Below are 18750 nucleotides of genomic sequence, written 5' to 3' on the forward strand. Positions count from 1 at the left end.
TACTACTTTGTCATCCACTCCTCTACGCCACGAATCTTTTCATATATGTTCTTGTTATATGTTTTTATTACTAAAATAATCAAAAGTTAAGATATAAAATTTATTATTTCCATTAAATACGAAGACGATATTAATAACGTCAAACAAGCTTACAAATGTGGTTAAATACTTCAAAGCAAAAGTCTCCATAATTATTAGGAAAGTAGACAGGTGACGTGTGGAGGTGGACGTGGAGTCGTGTAAAATTATTAAACTCGGAAATTATAAAAATGAAGTTACTTTTATTATTTATTTTTGCGTTTGTAGCGTGTAATGCACAAGCACCAACACTAGTTTTACTTGATAATCAAGTAATCAAAGAAACCCATTCAACATTTTTCAGATCTTTACAAGGTTTGTCTAAATGATGCTTAACCGGCATTATATAGAGAGGGCTCAACTTTTACTATTTTTCTATATTCGAATCATTTGCTCTTCTAATTGTTTTAAATATTTTATTTCCTTGTCCTAAAATTTAAGTGTGCTATATATCTAGTCTTGTATTATAATGTTTTTGCAGATAGAGGCTACATACTAACATTTAAAATAGCTGATGATTCCTCTCTAGTTTTATCGAAGTATGGAGAATATTTGTACAAGAATTTGATTATATTTGCACCCTCTGTAGAAGAATTTGGTGGTAACTTAAATGTTGAAACTATTACCCAGTTTGTAGATGATGGTGGAAATCTTTTAATAGCAGGAAGCAGTGCAACTGGTGACGTTTTATCAGAAATAGCTTCAGAATGTGGATTTGAGGTAGCAATATTTTAATAAATAAATCAATTAGATATTTTGCATCTTATAATTCATATCAATAGGGGTACTGAAAAAGGTTGCATTCTATTTACGTTTACCATAGAAAGCTAAGCATATTTGTAAAATTTACAACATCAACTGATTACATACAAAAAAAATCAATCTAGTTTAATATAACTTTTGAATATATATTGAATATACTTTTAAGGGGAATACAATATTTATTTAAAGTAATAATTATGGGTTGTACACTTTTCTTCACTGAAATAAACGTACATTTACATTTTGTCTGCCAAAATCATATTTCCTACTTAATGTCACTTTTATTGTCAGTGACAGATAATTCAATAATTAATTTGAATTCAATTGAAGTAAAAACGTACTTAAAGCCTCCCCAGTCATCTGAAAATCAGAATGCTGCCATTTTTGCCAAATTGGAAGATAGTTGGTCTATTAGAAGACTGGCAACTGGTTGGGTGTGGAGTAAGGAGAATTTTAAATATTGAAGATTGTATTGATTAATTTTTTAAGGAACATTCTTTTGAATCTGCTGCTAGTGCTGCATATGCAACAAATTTCAGATTTGAAAAACCATAAAGTGCTGTCAAATGAGTGCAGGCAATATATATTAAATTATGTGTATTGTTATCTGGACTTTTGGGAACAAAGTAATTTTTCTTTCTAAAACTCCTGTGTAATTAAATAGTAGCTTACCATCTGATTTTGACAAATTGAAAAATTTTTGTCAGCAGTTAATTATTTGACTTATGTGCAAACTTTCTCAATTCCTAATTACAAGTAAAAAAAATAATTGAAAACGTTATCAATTTTTCATCAGCATCTCGATTTTTTAATGTGCTCTGAAGTCTTTTTTATATAATGATTTTTGTTTTCTCTACATTCTGTTTTCTCTTTTGCCATCGGTACTAATAAATTTCAAATTTTCAATTTAATTTTCAAGTGCTCTGAATTCTTTTTTTATATAATGATTTGTGTTTTCCCTTCATTCTGTTTTCATTGTTCTTTTGAGGTCTGTATTAAATAAATATAAATAAATAATTTCGTATTATTATTATCACTTATAGTATCTACTTACAATAGATAACTAGGGGGATGTATATTGAGTATCAAATAATCTACAAGTACACCCGCAGCTCACATTTTTTTCACTTTGCCATTTATCTACAATCAAGTTATCGCCCGCTGCCCTACAACTTTGTTTTTCCAATTTACCATGAAATTTGAAGTGAGGCATTGTAGATTTACGATATTTAGCCTTCTGTAGTTAGTATACTGCTAAGATTATTATAATAAATTCTATAAAAAGATCTTTATTTACTTCTTATATTTTTAGATTGATGAGGAAGGAACTTTTGTAATTGACCATCTAAATTATGACCTTACCGACGAAGGACAGCATACTAAATTGGTTATTACTTCTGACAATTTAATTGATGCACCCATAATAGTTGGGTCCAAAAAAGGTGTTGCTCCGTTACTCTATCAAGGTACAGGAATATTAGCGGATCCGGAAAATCCTTTAGTGTTACCACTGTTAACTGCAGATAGTACCAGCTACAGTTATAATCCTAATCTACCTGTAAAAGAGGTATGTAAGTGAATGAACGCTAAATATTCATTGGTTTTCATATTCATTTCAAAAAACTAACTGAAATGAATTCCTTTGTAATTTCTACATTCAAATATTATTAGTTTCCGATATACATTTTGAATCAGCTCATTGTGATATACCGTGTGCTGGGGTTTTTCCTCTTGATCGAGGGAAAGAAACACCACTCGTGAATATTTAAATGACATATATATTTGTTTTTTTGAATGTAAATGCTTGTATGCTTCCCAAAAACAGGATTTCGTTTCTTGTCTGTTCTCATTTTTTGAAGACAAAAAATGCAGCGTTGCATTAAAATTAGGGAGCAGGAGCTTATATTAATAAATACTAATATTTAACAATTTAACATCCTGTATATTAAGAATATGTATTTGATTAGTTGATATTCAATTTTTATCTATTTGATTGTGTATATTATATTTTTTTTTAGTATCCTCATGCAGTTGGTAGAGACACTGTTTTGATAGCCGGTTTGCAAGCAAGAAACAATGCTAGGGTTGTTTTCAGTGGATCCTTGTCTTTTTTCTCGGATGAATATTTCAGCTCTCCAGTCAAAAAATCTCAGGTTAGCATCCTCCAAATAATTCATTTTTTTTCTACGTACTATATATACATTATTGGTATGCTGTTGAAATATCCACAAAAAAGTATGTACCTTCTCCAAACAAGGTCTGAACCACTACTAAATTGGAGCAAATATTTTACAAAATATGAAGTTACATTGAAATCAGTTTTAAACGCTTTCATTCGAATCGTGCTGTATAATATAAATTTTTCTCAATAAATTCGGGAAGTAAAAATAAGATAAATCGCTAAAAATATGTTCTTTCATGTTTTTAAGATATTTTTCTGTAGAAAACTATAAAAGATTGTAAAAATCTTCATATATTATTTTAGGTTGAACTTCAAATGCGAATAATTTTCAATCGAGTCGACTTAGCGAAAAATTATTTCAGACCTTTTTAATAGGTCGTTTAATTTTCTACAAAAATATCTATTTCTTTCTACTACACAATAATTCGTTGAAATACTTTAAACTTTAAAAAATAAATTTTTTTTCGCTCACTCTAATAATTATATGAATCAATACTATACTAAATTTTTTTTATCCTCAATTGTTATATCACAAAAATCAAGTAAACAATATAAATTGCATCCAAATTGATGGAATAGAATTATAAAATTTAATTACACCATTTAATAGCTTTCTCGGTTCTGTTTATGTGAACCGTTTCTAATAATTCCTGTTTCTTTTATTTGACTCTGTTTCAAAAATTATTGAATTTTTATAATCAAATGTATGTTTTTTTTTGATATTTCATAATTTTTTTAATGTAGTTTCATTTTTTTATGGTATTGATGACTTTCGAATCTATTTTGTAAATATCGAGATGTCTGTCCAACATAACCTATATTGTATCATGATAAATTCCAATGGTTTGTGGTACTATTATTTAATTTTATACATTTAAATATTTGAAATAAAGTAGTTAATTTAATTCTATAGCATAATACCTTGCTTTTCTCTTAGTAACTGCGTTTTGAATTTTCCTATTCATCAAGTTTTCACTAATCCTTTTTTTTTGTAAGAGAATTTTATAAATCGTTATTCTAACCTAATGATTTGTCTTGCCTTTTAGGTTTTTTTAAATGTAATAAATCCACTCTTTCTTATGCCTCTTCGAATAATGGTATGGTTTTTGTTTATTACATTTTTTATTATTTTTTCTTCAATTGTTTAGTTCCAGTAATTTCGGGTCTTTGTTTTCAGTTTTCCTTTTTGGTAATTTCAATATTTTCAACGATTTTTTTTAATTTACTTATTTTGTTTATTTATTGAAAAAATATGGGAAATATCTAACTTGGAGATTTTATACTATTTTATGACTTTAGATCCAAAAATTTATAAATATACTTCCCGGGACAATCGTTACAGCTAATTTCATAGTCGCTACACTTTTTCCAAATTTGGTATTTTATCAAACAATTTTAAACTCACTCTGTTAAAAATTCCTTCCAATCATTATGTATAAACAGGATCGAAAGATAACAAAACAAATTTCACCTGTTTTTCATGAAAATTTACTGCAATAATATAAACATATCTCGATTTTTATCAATATTTTGATTGAAATATAACGAGATAATTTGAAATTTTTTTAGTCTGGAGAAGCGGCTCCAAAGTCAGGCAATGAAGAAGTGGCTACTGCCATTAGTCAATGGGTATTTAGAGAGCACGGTCAATTGAGGGTGAAATCTGTGAAGCATCACAAAGAAGGAGAAAAAGAAGCGCCTCAAGATTATACCATAATGGACAATGTCGTGAGTATCAACAACTTCTGTTAACTGCAGATATGTTAACCATGAAATGTATTGTTAAAACTGTTTTTGTATATATGATCAGTATACTCCAGAACAAAAATCATCATGAATAATAGATTGATGTTTGAGAAATGCTACCAAATTATTCAGCACTTGAAAATCGTTTAAAATTTTTGATTTCTATGGCGCACGAACTGTCTAAACTAAAAGATACAAAAACACGTTGAATACTGTTTACTGCTGTAAACGAATATGTAGAAGATTCCAAATTATCATTGAGTCTTTGGAATTGGTACCCTGTCTGTCTACTAAGTGAAACATTTTGATCAAAACTCTTTACCTACCCCTGTACATCATACGCATCGATTTTTTTCCAATTGTACCAGACTAATTGGACCATCATAGTGCAGTTACTTAACATTATGCAACGATATATCAAATTGTACAGTCCCGATTTAGCATCCAGTGACTTGCCTCTTTCCTAGATTAAATCGTCGCTCAATGGACACTGGTACAGTGATTAAAAGACAGTTTAAACTAAAGCACTAAAGGCAGTTCCAAAAATTACTTCAATAAGTGGAATAATCGATTGGAATGTGTGGAAACAACTTTCAAGTACTTTTGGGACAAATCTCGTATAACTGAAGTCGTTTTCAAATCTTAATGCCATTTAGGATCAACAAAATTTAATTTTTTGTAACCTATAGGGTTGAAAGAAACACATAGTAGATATAGATTTTATATTTTTTCAGGTATATACAATCGAAATAGACATTTTGGAAAATGGTCAATGGAAACCCTTCACCGCCAACGATATACAATTGGAATTCGTTCGAATCGATCCATTCGTTAGGACGACGCTTCAAAGAAAACCATCAGGGGAATACGAAGCCAAATTTAAAATTCCAGATGTTTACGGGGTGTATCAGTTCAAAGTCGATTATGACAGGGTGGGTTATACAAGGTTATTCAGTACTACACAAGTTTCCGTTCGTCCACTTCAACATACTCAATATGAGAGGTTTATTACCAGCGCTTATCCTTATTATACAGGAGCGTTCTCGATGATGTTGGGTGTGTTTGTATTCTCATTTGTATTTTTACATTTTAAGGAAGATGATAAAAAGTCCAAGAGTGAGTAAGGGCACGATTTTGTAAATAATTTTGTAATCAAGAAATATAAGTTGTGAAGTCCTTACGTTTTTACATATTTTGAATACCCTTATAATAATTTGCTTTCCAATTTATTAAGCACTTTGTGCACGAAACCTATGGGCTCGACGCTCATGAGCTGGGCACACAAGAATCAAGTGGAATAAACTTTGGTGAATTTTGTGTAAGGGGAAAACGCAACTACTCGACGCACAGATCTTAAAAACGACAGGCGCACCCATGTGCTCGTTTGGATGCTCAAATTGTGTAATTGGACTATTGCCTCTACAGAAAAAATTCACCTGTCAAAACCTGACAATGACAGAAATAAAATACCGGTAGGTAACCGTAATGATTGGTCGCATTCAGCGGAAGTAACGCATATCACTAACGGTAACGATTGCGAACATGTGGAGCGCTCACTGTAAAGATTTTTTTGCTTAATGTGTCTTGTTCATATATGTAATACTTTTGTATGGACAGTTTCTATAAGTGGAAGCTGTTCAGACTAAAGAAGACAGAATGGGAACGATTTCTCTATCCTCCGAGGCTCCAGCTCGGTTCGGCGCATTCTCAAGCATGCGCAATATAGATAAAGAGAACGAGAGAGAAAATGAATATTTTTTAGTACCGTAACATAGTGACGTTTTTTCCCATACCAACTGTCCATATAGATGTATTACATATATGGTCTTGTTAGTTTATGACAGGTATATTTTCAAAACAAGGTTTGTTCTTTGTAGCTGCACTGGAACAGCAGTGAATTGGACCAGTGCAGGTCATCTCATGAGTGTATAGAATTAGTTCCATCGGTTGCAAAGGACGATATAGTGCAGAAAGCAATGGAGAATTTGTTTATTGTTGTATTTGAGGTTATTTGATGTGATTCAGGCCTTGTAGTATTAACAATAATAGAAAACAATTTAGTACTTTTTGAAATTTTACATTTACAATATGTAGTGCCACCGTTTCCAGATTACACTTATTGCATTGGCTGAACTGACTCTAGACTCAGTGGAATCAGTACAGTGAATTCGGTGAACTAGTTCTCTTGCACAGCTACTATCAACATCGACACTAGCGCTGGTTATGTTACAAATAAAGCTTTAGTGTACATTTCCTGAACTAGTTCTGCCAGTGCAATTATCAAGAACAAACTTACATATGCTATTTTCGTTGCTGTTTTTTGAATTTAACAAGTGTTTCATTGAATGGTAAATGTGGAGGTATTTCGTCTAGTTCCTTTACAAAGAATTACGAGGTGTTTTCATCATTTACCAAATTTATAAGTATATAAAAATTATATCATTATAATTCAGAACTGTTTCGTTGTTGATTATTCAATTTCTTGTTTTTATATGTTTTATTAAAAATATATTTATTTACTAGTAGTTTTATTTATGATTACTTTCATTATCAGGTTTACAATCTACCATGTATGGAGTGTAGAGACTACTCCATACTACCATACTAAAGTACGAATCAACTAAAAAAAGGCCAGACGCGTCATACCTGACAAAGGCCGCAATAATTTCCTTCTCTCTTAGGCCCATCCCATTTATGTGACAGTGACGTTTTTTACGATTGTTCGGTATTTATTGTGTTCGGTGTTATTTTTAGTTTGTGCCATAGTTTATTCTACAGATAGCACTGTTTTTGAACATTAGGGGCAAAATCGTTTTAAATAATGTCCAAAAAAGTTGGAAAGCAAGGTCTTATTATACGCAGCCAAGGACGAGAAATCATAAGCAATATTATTAATTTCATGAAAAAAGAGGCAGATGAAGGAGTTACTATTCCTTTGAAAAATTACAGGTATGTAGCAAGATTTAATTCGAGAAGTAGGTTGAAGAAATGCGGAGTTTACACATTTTTATACAGGCACCTACTTATTGAGTGTCATATTTTAAATTAGAATATTAACATATTTTGATATTTCAGGGAAAGAGTACTAGCTGCTACTGGGGTGTCAAAGTCTACTTTTTAGAAGATATCAAAAGAAGCTCAAAAAGTTGAGTGGGGAGGGCCAAGCACATCTTTTCAATCGCCGAAAAAAATACGTAACACTAAAAAAAGAAAGCTGGATCGTACCTCGCCAGATCAGATAAAATCTATAAGAGAAATTATCTACGATTTTTATGTACTGGAGAAGAGACTTCCTACGTTAAAGTGTAAGAAATTGTTTTTATTGGTATTATAAAGTCATGTACCTACTTAGTTTAAGGTTTACTGTTATTACTATTCAATTTAAAAGAGCAAACGTGCAATGCTAAATTATGATGAAATTAGACATTTTAGACCACACTCTAGATCACTTAATATTTACAGTAAATACGGGTTCATCGGAAGAAAGTGAGGACAAAAACAGCGAGGATACTGATAGTTCATTAGAGGATGAACTAGTATGTTCGTCTCTAGTTTCGGATAGCGAATAATGTTTTTTTTTTTAATTAACGACATAGATAAAATATTACACTCAACATGTGCAAAAACTGCGTTTATTATAAACATACCATGCACACCAAACCTCTATGCAATAAACAGTTGCTATTTCTATAAGATACTGTATATATATATATATATATATATATATATATATATATATATATACTTAACTAAGTATTATCCTACTGTAATATATGTTTAAATCCTTAAAATATATATTTTTTTTTAATCTAATAAATGTTTTATTGCGAACTGCATTAATTTTTATTTAAATAAGAACCTACGCCACTGGTATATCAGTCTGAAGCGACGGAGAGGGAATATTTTAAAGTGAGGCAGACGATTACTAATTGATGACGCCTGTGGCATTTTCTTAGTTGATTCGTACTCTACCATGTTTATCACTGGCCTCTCTTCTTTTTTATCTTTTGGCAGGACCATTAAGCTAAATAACTAAAAATGCACATAACTTGAAACTATGGAACAAAAACGGCTTGACATTTGATCATAGAACACAGCCGATTTAACAAATTTTACTTCTGCTACCGCGACCTAGCGCAAATTAAAAGCGTTCCGAAATATGGCATCCGCTCCAGAACATATTGAGTTTGTAGCGTATGCATCACTGAAAGATTCCGCTTGGATTGTACAAGCTGCATAACGGGTTTGTCAGGTAAGCGCGATCATTGGTGTTCGTACGCCAAGCATGTGAGCTATGTTTCCACTTCGCTCGCGATTTGCATTCGAAATATACCTTTATGTGAGTGTTCATCATAACGTTCTCGTCACAATCACAACGATTGTAATCGTCATATGGATCGGGTAAAAGAGTATTTCAGGGGTTCTGAACTCTTAGTGGAACGCAGCCCATAAAACAGATGTTTTGTTATATGAAGCCTTCAATCTCCCTATGTAATTACACTATTAATAAATTGATAAAAAATTAACTAACTATACCAAAATCTTTTTCTTTGATATGTTCTATTATTTTTTAACTTTAACTGATAATCTGCACATTAAATTTGCCTTATGTCTAAAAAAAGATTAATCAAAAGCAGATTTAAAAACAGATTAATAGAAGAAGTGTAGTTCTATGGTCACGAATATGACAACTAAATATAGAAAAAAGAAGATCACTCTAACCAATTTCGAGCTTCAAGTTTTTGGTTATTTCAAATTTAAGAAAAGTAATAATTTAAAAATATTAAAAATAATGTTGAAAATATTACGAAGTGTTATCTACTGCCCTCAACCGTTACTTCCAATACAGCATATTCGGTGTGTTCAAGTAATCAATCAAATCCTTTTAATTTATGTTATACTTATCTCGAATATTTTAGACAAATAGAAATTTCACAACTAATAATGGACCTGTAAATGAAAAACAAATATTAGAAAAGCTTCGACGAAAATTTCCGAGTGCAACCAGTATAAATGTAGAAGACACATCTGGAGGTTGTGGAGCAATGTTTAATGTATCTGTTGAAACGTCAGAATTCAAGGGTTTGTCAGTGGCTAAACAACATAGAATAGTTTATGATGCATTGAAAGATGAAATCAGTAGAATACATGGTCTACATTTGGAAACAAAAACTAAATAGTTTTTTTTGTGTATATAAATTGTAGAAACGTTTTTATTTGTATATAAAAGTTTAGTTAACAGAGATTGTTTTATTTTCTACATAAAGAAGTTTTTGGTTATATAAAGGTAGGTAAAAACAGAAGCATATTTTATAGGACCAAAAATACTCGGCTTATTTTAAGATTTCACTCCAGCTTCTGCAATATAGTTCAAAGCTCATTAGATTGCACCCCTATTTCAAAAATACCAAAAACTTATAAATGTTAATTTTATAGGAAAGCCAAAACAAAAATGAATGAATGAAATGTTTTCTTTATTAGTTAATTTGGTGTTCATACAATTTGAAGATATCCTTACTGATTAGAGATGTAATAATGTAAAATATACAGATAGCTTTACAAGTTTTTTTAATGTGGCACTACTGTTTATGTTAATTTTATTTAGACTTGAGGTAAATAAAACAAAATATGACTTTAATGTTTGAACTAAAACTTGCCCACTAAAGTTGTGTTTGAACTTAAGTGGATCTGTGTTGAATGTAAGAAAGAACAATATAAAAAAAGTAATATTGAGCAATATGAAATGAAGATTTTGAATTAAAATTAATTTCTAAATTTAACATAGCCTGATAAATAGGTAGGTACGACTTTGTAATGACACTGGCATCAAAAGTCTTCCATTTTGTTTGTGTCAATCTTTGGATTAGTTGTGTAGTCTGGGATCAGAACCAAATTTTTTCTTTTTACTACCTCTTGAAAATCTCTCATCCCCATTGCCCTTATAGGTTCTACTGACCACTCGGCGTATTTTCAAATCTTCTCCAGGGCCTAAGGGAATAAATGTGTTTTACAGTTTGGTTGGACAGTCCTGCATCCGTGAAACATTACCCTATACTTGGTCCACATCCAAAATTCGGATGGGTCATAAATCAAACTAGTAATACCAAACCTTGAGAAAGACCTAACCTAACAATTTAGCCCTGATCCATCCTCTAGTAACTATTTTTCGTTCGATTTGGTCAGGACCGAGTTAGATCTGTTTCATACGTATGCGGTTACATTCGGTTCGGTTATTTTTTGGTTGCAACCGACAAGGTGTGCAACGATACTTCGGTCTCTGTTCGGTATCTAATAGAAATAATACATCATTGAATATCTCCTCGACACGAACAGGTTTTTATCAGGTCTAAACTCGTGTTTGAAGCAAATTGAAACGTTCACACATGCAAGGTTTGTTTCAGTATCAACCTGATAGCCATTTGATTTAAAAGTAATTTCTCTTCAAGGTAAGTACCTATATTTTTATTGCTATTTTAATATACAATTAAGTTTTAAAAATATTAGTATCAAGAAAGCCTTTTAATTTTATTATTTTGTTAAGTATTTCCTGATAAAATTAGCAGTTTACCAGATGTTGATAGGCTGATTTGTGCAGTACAATCTAGCCCAGTAATGTGGGACAAAAAAATGTAAAGATAAATTTAAGACGAAGGAAGCATAGAAAGACGTTTGTGTTGATATTTTAAATAATTTTGATGAAATTAAAAGCTCTCAGCTAAAAGGAACCAAAAATCAAAAACCGAACAGCTTATTAGAGGATAAAGATGGCAAAATAATAATAGGCACTCAAAAGAAATTAGAAAGATGAACAGAATATATACAAGAACTTTTTGATAATAACGGAATAGCAAGATCAACATCAGAAATAAGGAATTTGGAAAGTGGATTAGTTCACTCGAAAATATGAAGAATAACAAGGCACCTGGACCTGATGAACTACCGGTAGAACTACTTAAGCTGTTTGAGGAAGACTAAATATTGGCAAATCTTTTTAATACTATTTATAAAATAGGCACTATCCCATCAGATTAGTTAACACATCCGTTTTCATAACAATTCCCAAGAAAATAAATGCTCGAAAATGCGAAGAACATCGGACTATTTCACCAATGAGTCACACGCTCAAGACATTCTTGAAAGTTATACACAGTAGAATTTATCGAAAACTGAAGGAGGGTATGAGTGACACTCAATTAGGTTTATTGTATTAATCCAACGCTGGAGCTTTATTGATTTCGAGAAGGCTTTTGATAGAGTCCGACGAGAAGAATTGATACAGATACTGAAATAGATTACAGAGACTTCGACATAATAGAAACTCTTTATCAAAACCAGACAGTCAAGATGAATATAGAGCAAGGACAGGGTTACATATTATCACCAATACTATTTAATATATATTCGGAAGTAATTATCCAGAAGGCACTAGCAGAAGAGGGAGTAAATGGAGTCCAAGTCAATAACATAAGATATGCTGACGAAACTGTCTTAATAGAGGAGAATATAGAAGATCTTCTAAGAATTACAGAAAAGGTAAAAAGGGTCAGCGAGCAGTATGAATTTAAATAAAACGAAATGCATGCATTTCTCGAAAATGCATGATAAGAATTCACAGCCAAAAATTGGACATAACCGCATTGAAAAAGTACAGATATACAAATACCTATCTAGGGAGTTGGATTAATTCGAGAAATGACAGCACTGAAAATATAAAATTAAGAATTGAAATCGATCGCAGCGCATTTTATAAATTGAAAAACTTCTTTCGATGTAAAAACTTGAATAACGAATTGGAAATGAGAATGATAAAATGTTACATATACTCAATACTTCTGTACGGAATGGAGGTAGCTACTTTAAACAAAGCAATAATGAAAAAACCGGAAGCTTTTGAAATGTGGATATTGAGAAGAATATTACGAATATCATGGACAGATAGAATCGCAAATGAAGAAGTTTCACGCAAATTTTACGAATTTCAGAGATTGATTATGCAGTGAAAGATAGAGGGAAAGAGAGGTCTAGGACGACGAAGAATATGATGGCTGCGAAACTTAAGGGAGTGGTATAACTGCACATCAAACCAATTATTTAGAGCAGGTGCGAATGAAATACAAATAGTCATGATGATTGCCAATCTTCTACCTAACCTAATTTAACCGAAGATGGTACTTTAAGAAAAAGAAGAAACTAATAAAAAAGTAAAATTGACCAAGTGCCTAGTGCAAAATTCATTCAGCGTCTTCTTCATTCAATACAGATATGGGTAGAAAAAGAAGTATAATATACAAAATTATAATATAAACCTTAAGAAAACCTTGTATATGTGACAAGGTTTTATTCGTTTCCGGTTTCTATGGAAATCGAACGGAACCGATTGGAAACGCATACGTATGAAAGAAGCCTTAAGTAGTAAAATATTTAACAGGGACTATGAAACATCATATTGTGTTAGTGTCATAGATGCTTCAGTTAGACGTTCTGAAAAGTGTGTGGAATATATTTCCTTCCATGTTAGGCCAAGAACTCACGGACCACACTACGTATATCGCGCCTTCAGTTATAATCGATATAATGATTAGATTCTTGACACTTTATACTGAATTCCATTTTTTTCAATTTAACGTACCATAAACTGCAAATTATATACAAAAATCGTGAACTTGTTTTCGATTATATCGCACCACTTGCTTCAAGTAATATTATTTTTTATTACATTCTCTTTATGTGTGTATTGACCTGATAAATGGAATTCAATTTTATTCATTTACGTTTACCTAGTTAACCATTGTATAACACTTTTACATAAACAACTATTGAAAGCACATATTAGATTATTATTTAATTGCTAGCCATACTTACTTCACAATTAAAAGTTACATGATTACCTTGTTAAAACTAGTTTTACATATAATCACTGTTTATATATTGAAATAAAAAATTTATTCGGAGCTTATGGAAGTTGGAGATGAAGCTTTAACAAAAAAAAATTCCTAATTGATTAACTAACCTAACCTATCCTTACAATCACTTGTCATGTTAGGTTAGTCTTATATATTTGGGTGAATTGGCAGCTACTTTTGTCAGATATTGTCGATTTGCATTACTTGAAACCGATTGAGGTCGATTGTCACTTTATATTGATTGTAATTATTTGGAAAATGAGATAATACCAGAAATATGACACTGTGATGATGGTAACAACCAAAAAAGAAATCAGTCAATTGGGCACAATACAATTACTAATTTTTCCCGAAGGAGACCTAAAACGAGTGAAAAATTATTGGAAAAACTAATTTTAAAACAGAAGAGACTTAAAATCAACAAAAAACTAATTTTAAAACAGAAGAGATCTAAAATCAATAAAAAATGATTAAAAAAACTAATTTTAAAACAGAAGAGACCTAAAATCAATAAAAAATTGTTAAAAACATAGGAGGGGCCTAAAATCAATCAAAAATTATTAAAAAACTAATTTTAAAACAGAGGAGATCTAAAATCAATAAAAAATTGTTGAAAAAACTAATTTTAAAAAGAGAAGATCTAAAATCAATCAAAAATTGTTAAAAAAACTAATTTTAAAACAGAAGAGACCTAAAATCAATAAAAAATTGTTAAAAACATAGGAGGGGCCTAAAATCAATCAAAAATTATTAAAAAAACTAATTTTAAAACAGAGGAGATCTAAAATCAAAGAAAAATTGTTGAAAAAACTAATTTTAAAACTGAGAAGATCTAAAATCAATCAAAAATTATTGAAAAAACTAATTTTAAAACAGAGGAGATCTAAAATCAATCAAAAATTATTAAAAAAAATAATTTTAAAACAGAGAAGATCTAAAATCATTCAAAAATTGTTAAAAAAACTGATTTTTAAACAGAAGAGACCTAAAATCTATCAAGAATTATTAAAAAAACTAATTTTAAAACAGAGGAGATCTAAAATCAATCAAAAATTATTGAAAAAACTCATTTTAAAACTCTTAATCTGCCCCTAATTACATATTATCATTCCTCCATGTCAATCATGTTTACCTTTGTTTAGGCTCGGGACAAGTCGTTTCCTTGCCTCATCCGCTAGTGGCTTCGAAATTTGATTACATTTATTTTATTATACGTTTGTGTGGCTTTTCTGTGTCGTTTTTCCATCTAATATCCTTTACATATCATATCATAATATCAGCGGTGCAAATTTACTCCAATTAAATATGCCGGGGGGATGGAAATTTAGTACCGTGGCAGAAGCTTATGTGGATAAAACCAAAACTGCAAATATTCTGTCCTAATGTGCCATGTCTTCTGAAGCCGTTGCAAGTAGTTTACAAACCTCAGTCATTCAACAGCAAAGTAATTTGTCTATCAAAGAGATAACTGCTGGAGACGCCAGTGCTGGTACTGGTCTAAATGTTTCTATGAACTCTTAAATGAGGGCAGGAAGTCGAGGTGTGTAATATGACACTTTCTAACCTTCAATGAATTTAGTAATGACACCATTGTCAATAAAAAAATTTTTTTGAGATGAAATTCTTTGAATTGTTAGTTTTATAAAAACGCTATGAAAAGTATTTTCTGTTGAATTTTATTCACATTATTGCTTAAATGAAATCTAAAAAGATTTTTTGATAATTATTAGTTTATAAAGAAATATCGACAAGTCTGGCAATCCCGCTCACATATGTACGGTAGCTTAGTACCGAAATAGTAAAAAACGAGTATAAGCAAACCTGTTGAATGACCACTTCGGCAGGAATCTTGATTTGATAGTGCGAGTCTGCGCGACTTTAAAAATGAAATATACTTCTGCTGAGTTCGTTCACTAACATGTGCTTCAGTATCATCTTCTTTACATGTCAAAATAATTTTTTCTTCGGACAAATAAATAACCGGTATTGAAAAAAAGCGATAAAAATTTTTCTTCTACGATGTGTCGGCTTACTAAGTGCAGTTATCTAATGTTTCATACGTAGTTTGAAATGAATAAAAATAATCAGGATAATTTATATTGACGAGAATGGCGAGTTTTAAGGACTTACAACTAGATTGGTCGATGCTACAAACTGAGGAAAATTGGACAATTGCAGGTACTTGATTATATAATTTTGCTTTGATAGGAATCGACGGTATTATTTTGAAATTTGATTGAAAAACTTTTTTGTTACCCATTTTTTGCATGCATGGTATTATTTTTTAGAGATACTTAACTTGAAATTTCGAACAAATAGAAATGATTTGTTACATTCTAGTCACTACACTAAATATTAGACGAATTTCTATTTCACACCTGAGAATTTTGTGAGGGGTGAAAATAAGAAACATTTGTAAAAAATTAAATTGCTTTTTAGAAAATAGTACATTCACATTTTCCAAGAATTTTGAATTTAAATAAGTTTTCAATTGTTAACATATTTTTAAAAAGTTAAAGTAATTTAAATATGTTGTCTAGTGTTAAAATCGACATTTTTGACATTTTAGTAAGGGGTCATTTAAGATTGTTTTTGAGGAATGAACATTCTTAATAATTTAGGTTTGTTCTCAATATATTTTCAAGACCTGATGTTAAAAATTTATTCAGGGCTCTTTTGAAGTTGTGTTTGACGAGTAAAATTGATCTTTTTCACAATTTTATTAGGGGTCAGATTGATAGACTTTCAAGTGTCGAAAATGACAATTTTTTGAGAATAATTTGAGTAAGTTGTCTAGTACTAAGATTGAAATTTTTGACAATTTAATTAGCAGTTTTCGAAGTTGTTTTGAAGAGGTGAAATTGACATTCTTAACAATTTTTTTGGGCTGTTCTCAATATATTTCTAAGACCTGATATTGACAATTCTTTGTGGGTAATTTGAGTATGTTTGCTAGTGCTAAACTCGAGATTTTCCACAATTTAATCAGGGCTCTTTTGAAGTTTGAGGAGTTAAATTAATCTTTTTCATAATTTTATTGGGGGACAGGTTGATAGACTCTCAAAGGCCGAAAATGACAATTTTTTTCAGCATAATTTGAGTAGGTATGTTGTCTAGTACTCCGATTGAGATTAATATCTGATATTGATAATTAATTGAGGGTAATTTTAGTATGTTGTCTAGTGCTAAAGTTGAGGTTTTTGAAAATTTTATAAGGGGTCTTGTAAAGTTATTTTTAAGGGATGAAAATGAGCTTTTATAATTTCATTAGAGGTCATATACATATATTTTCAAGTACTGACAATGACAATTTTTTGAGGATGATTTGAGTATGTTGTTTAGTGCTAAAACGGAGATTTTTGATAATTTACTAAGGGGTCGTTTGAAATCTTAACCATTTACAGGATTGTTTTCTGTATATTTTCAAGATCTAATATTGGTAATTTATTGAGAGTAATTGACTTTTTTGACAACTTATGGCGGATCATATGAAGTTTTTCTTAAGGGGTGAAATCAGCTTATTCACAATTTTATCAAGGGTTAATTTAATATACATCAAAGTACTGTCATTGACATTCATTGGGGGCAATTTGAGTATATTATCTAGTGGCGGAATTTCTATTTTTATCATTCCAATAAGGGGTAGTTTCAAATTATTCTTATTAGCGCTCAACCTTTCTAATAATTTAACGAGATCTCATTTTATAATATTTAAAAGTGTTCAAATTCACAATCTAATATAGGATCATTGGAGGTCATTATGATTGAGGGTTGAAATTTAGTTTTTTAGTACTTTTTTTGTAGTTCATTTTATTGAAGATAGTTTGAGTTTGGTGTTCAGTGCCGAAGTTAATATTTTTGACAATCTAATAAAGAGTTATTCCTAAAGGATGGAATTTAGCTTTTTCACAATTCTATTAGGGGTAATTTTATTCCACATTCAAGTGCTTACCATTGATAATTTCATTGAGGGTAAATTGGCTTTTTTGATAACTTGATGAGGGGTTTTCGTAAACGTTTTCAAGTGCTGAAATTTACATTTCATATACACCATTATATTGGTGATAATTTGAAGATGTTTTCACGTGCTGAAATTGATATTTTGATAAGGTATCATTTGAAGATGTTCTCAAGAATAGTTATTGACATTCTTAACAATTTCTTAAGAAGTCATTTTAATATATTTTCAAGTACTAGAATTGATAATTTCATTGAGAAATGGACTTTTCTTATCATTTGAATATGTTTCTAAGTATTGACATATTTTGGAAAATCTCATTATGGTCTATTTTGAGTATGTTATCAATCGACATAATAGAAATTGAGAGATGAGTTATTTGAATTTGTTTGCTTATTGTACAGATCAATTTTTTATTGAGAAATTCGAAACTCCAAAAGATTTGAAGACCTTTTAATAAAATCCATGGAGCGTTTAATCTATGGAAGCATTTCTACAAAACTACTCTCGAAATGTGTAAGAAGTTGACGAAACTTGTTCGTTCAAACATGCTGTTGATTATTCAAGAGCTTAGTGAAGAACCATTGATCGAGGCACAGTCTTTTACAGAAGATTTCTATCTAAAATAAATAAAATTAATTAACTAAAATTAAGTACTATGTCAATTACCTTTGTTTATATTTCTGGTCGCGTTTAATATAATCTCACACTATAGTTTATCACAGATAATCAATAGGCGTGACTAACCTTCAATATATGAATCGACAATATCTTTATAGTTTCATTATTTTGAAATCATCTGCCTTCGGCTGAAAAAAGTGAAAGTTCCACAACAGTTTTTTTGCTTAAACTTTGTAGGAATATTATATATATTTTGTTTCATGTTTTCCGATGTTTGTAATATAAAACCAAATAAAGATGTCGTAAAAACTAGAGCAACTATCACAATATCATTGACAGTTTCATAGATTGTGATCCTTAATATCTTCATAATCAATCTTATATCAATGGCAATAAAATTATTATATGTGTATTGACCACTGATTCTATAGGACTTTATATCGTTCATGTAATAATAGGCGTTTTAGCGACGATATTCTAAAGAGCTAGCAAATAGTTAT

The 18750-nt window shown here is 30.5% G+C and overlaps 3 protein-coding genes across 3 annotated transcripts in view; all 3 read left to right on the forward strand.

The window, feature by feature from the left end:
• The first annotated feature begins 130 nt into the window (after positions 1–130).
• On the forward strand, positions 131–5944 carry LOC130895042 (dolichyl-diphosphooligosaccharide--protein glycosyltransferase 48 kDa subunit). The gene is made up of 6 exons (XM_057802152.1): positions 131–393; positions 560–798; positions 2153–2407; positions 2859–2993; positions 4592–4750; positions 5503–5944. Exons 1-6 carry the CDS (start codon positions 270–272, stop codon positions 5890–5892), a joined length of 1302 nt encoding a protein of 433 aa, XP_057658135.1. The 5' UTR covers positions 131–269; the 3' UTR covers positions 5893–5944.
• Positions 5945–9474: 3530 nt separating this feature from the next.
• Positions 9475–10009, forward strand: LOC130895151 (bolA-like protein 3). The gene is made up of 2 exons (XM_057802321.1): positions 9475–9635; positions 9688–10009. Exons 1-2 carry the CDS (start codon positions 9561–9563, stop codon positions 9946–9948), a joined length of 336 nt encoding a protein of 111 aa, XP_057658304.1. The 5' UTR covers positions 9475–9560; the 3' UTR covers positions 9949–10009.
• A 5469-nt stretch (positions 10010–15478) lies between these two features.
• LOC130895705 (cerebellar degeneration-related protein 2) overlaps positions 15479–18750 on the forward strand; it is a 171589-nt gene continuing 168317 nt past the window's right edge. The window contains exon 1 of the mRNA XM_057803179.1: positions 15479–15849. Coding sequence (XP_057659162.1) covers positions 15780–15849 — 70 coding nt within the window. The 5' untranslated portion in view covers positions 15479–15779. The remainder of the gene's footprint in view (positions 15850–18750) is intronic.

This window comes from Diorhabda carinulata, chromosome 6 (genome assembly GCF_026250575.1).
Source record: "Diorhabda carinulata isolate Delta chromosome 6, icDioCari1.1, whole genome shotgun sequence".
NCBI lineage: Eukaryota > Metazoa > Arthropoda > Insecta > Coleoptera > Chrysomelidae > Diorhabda > Diorhabda carinulata.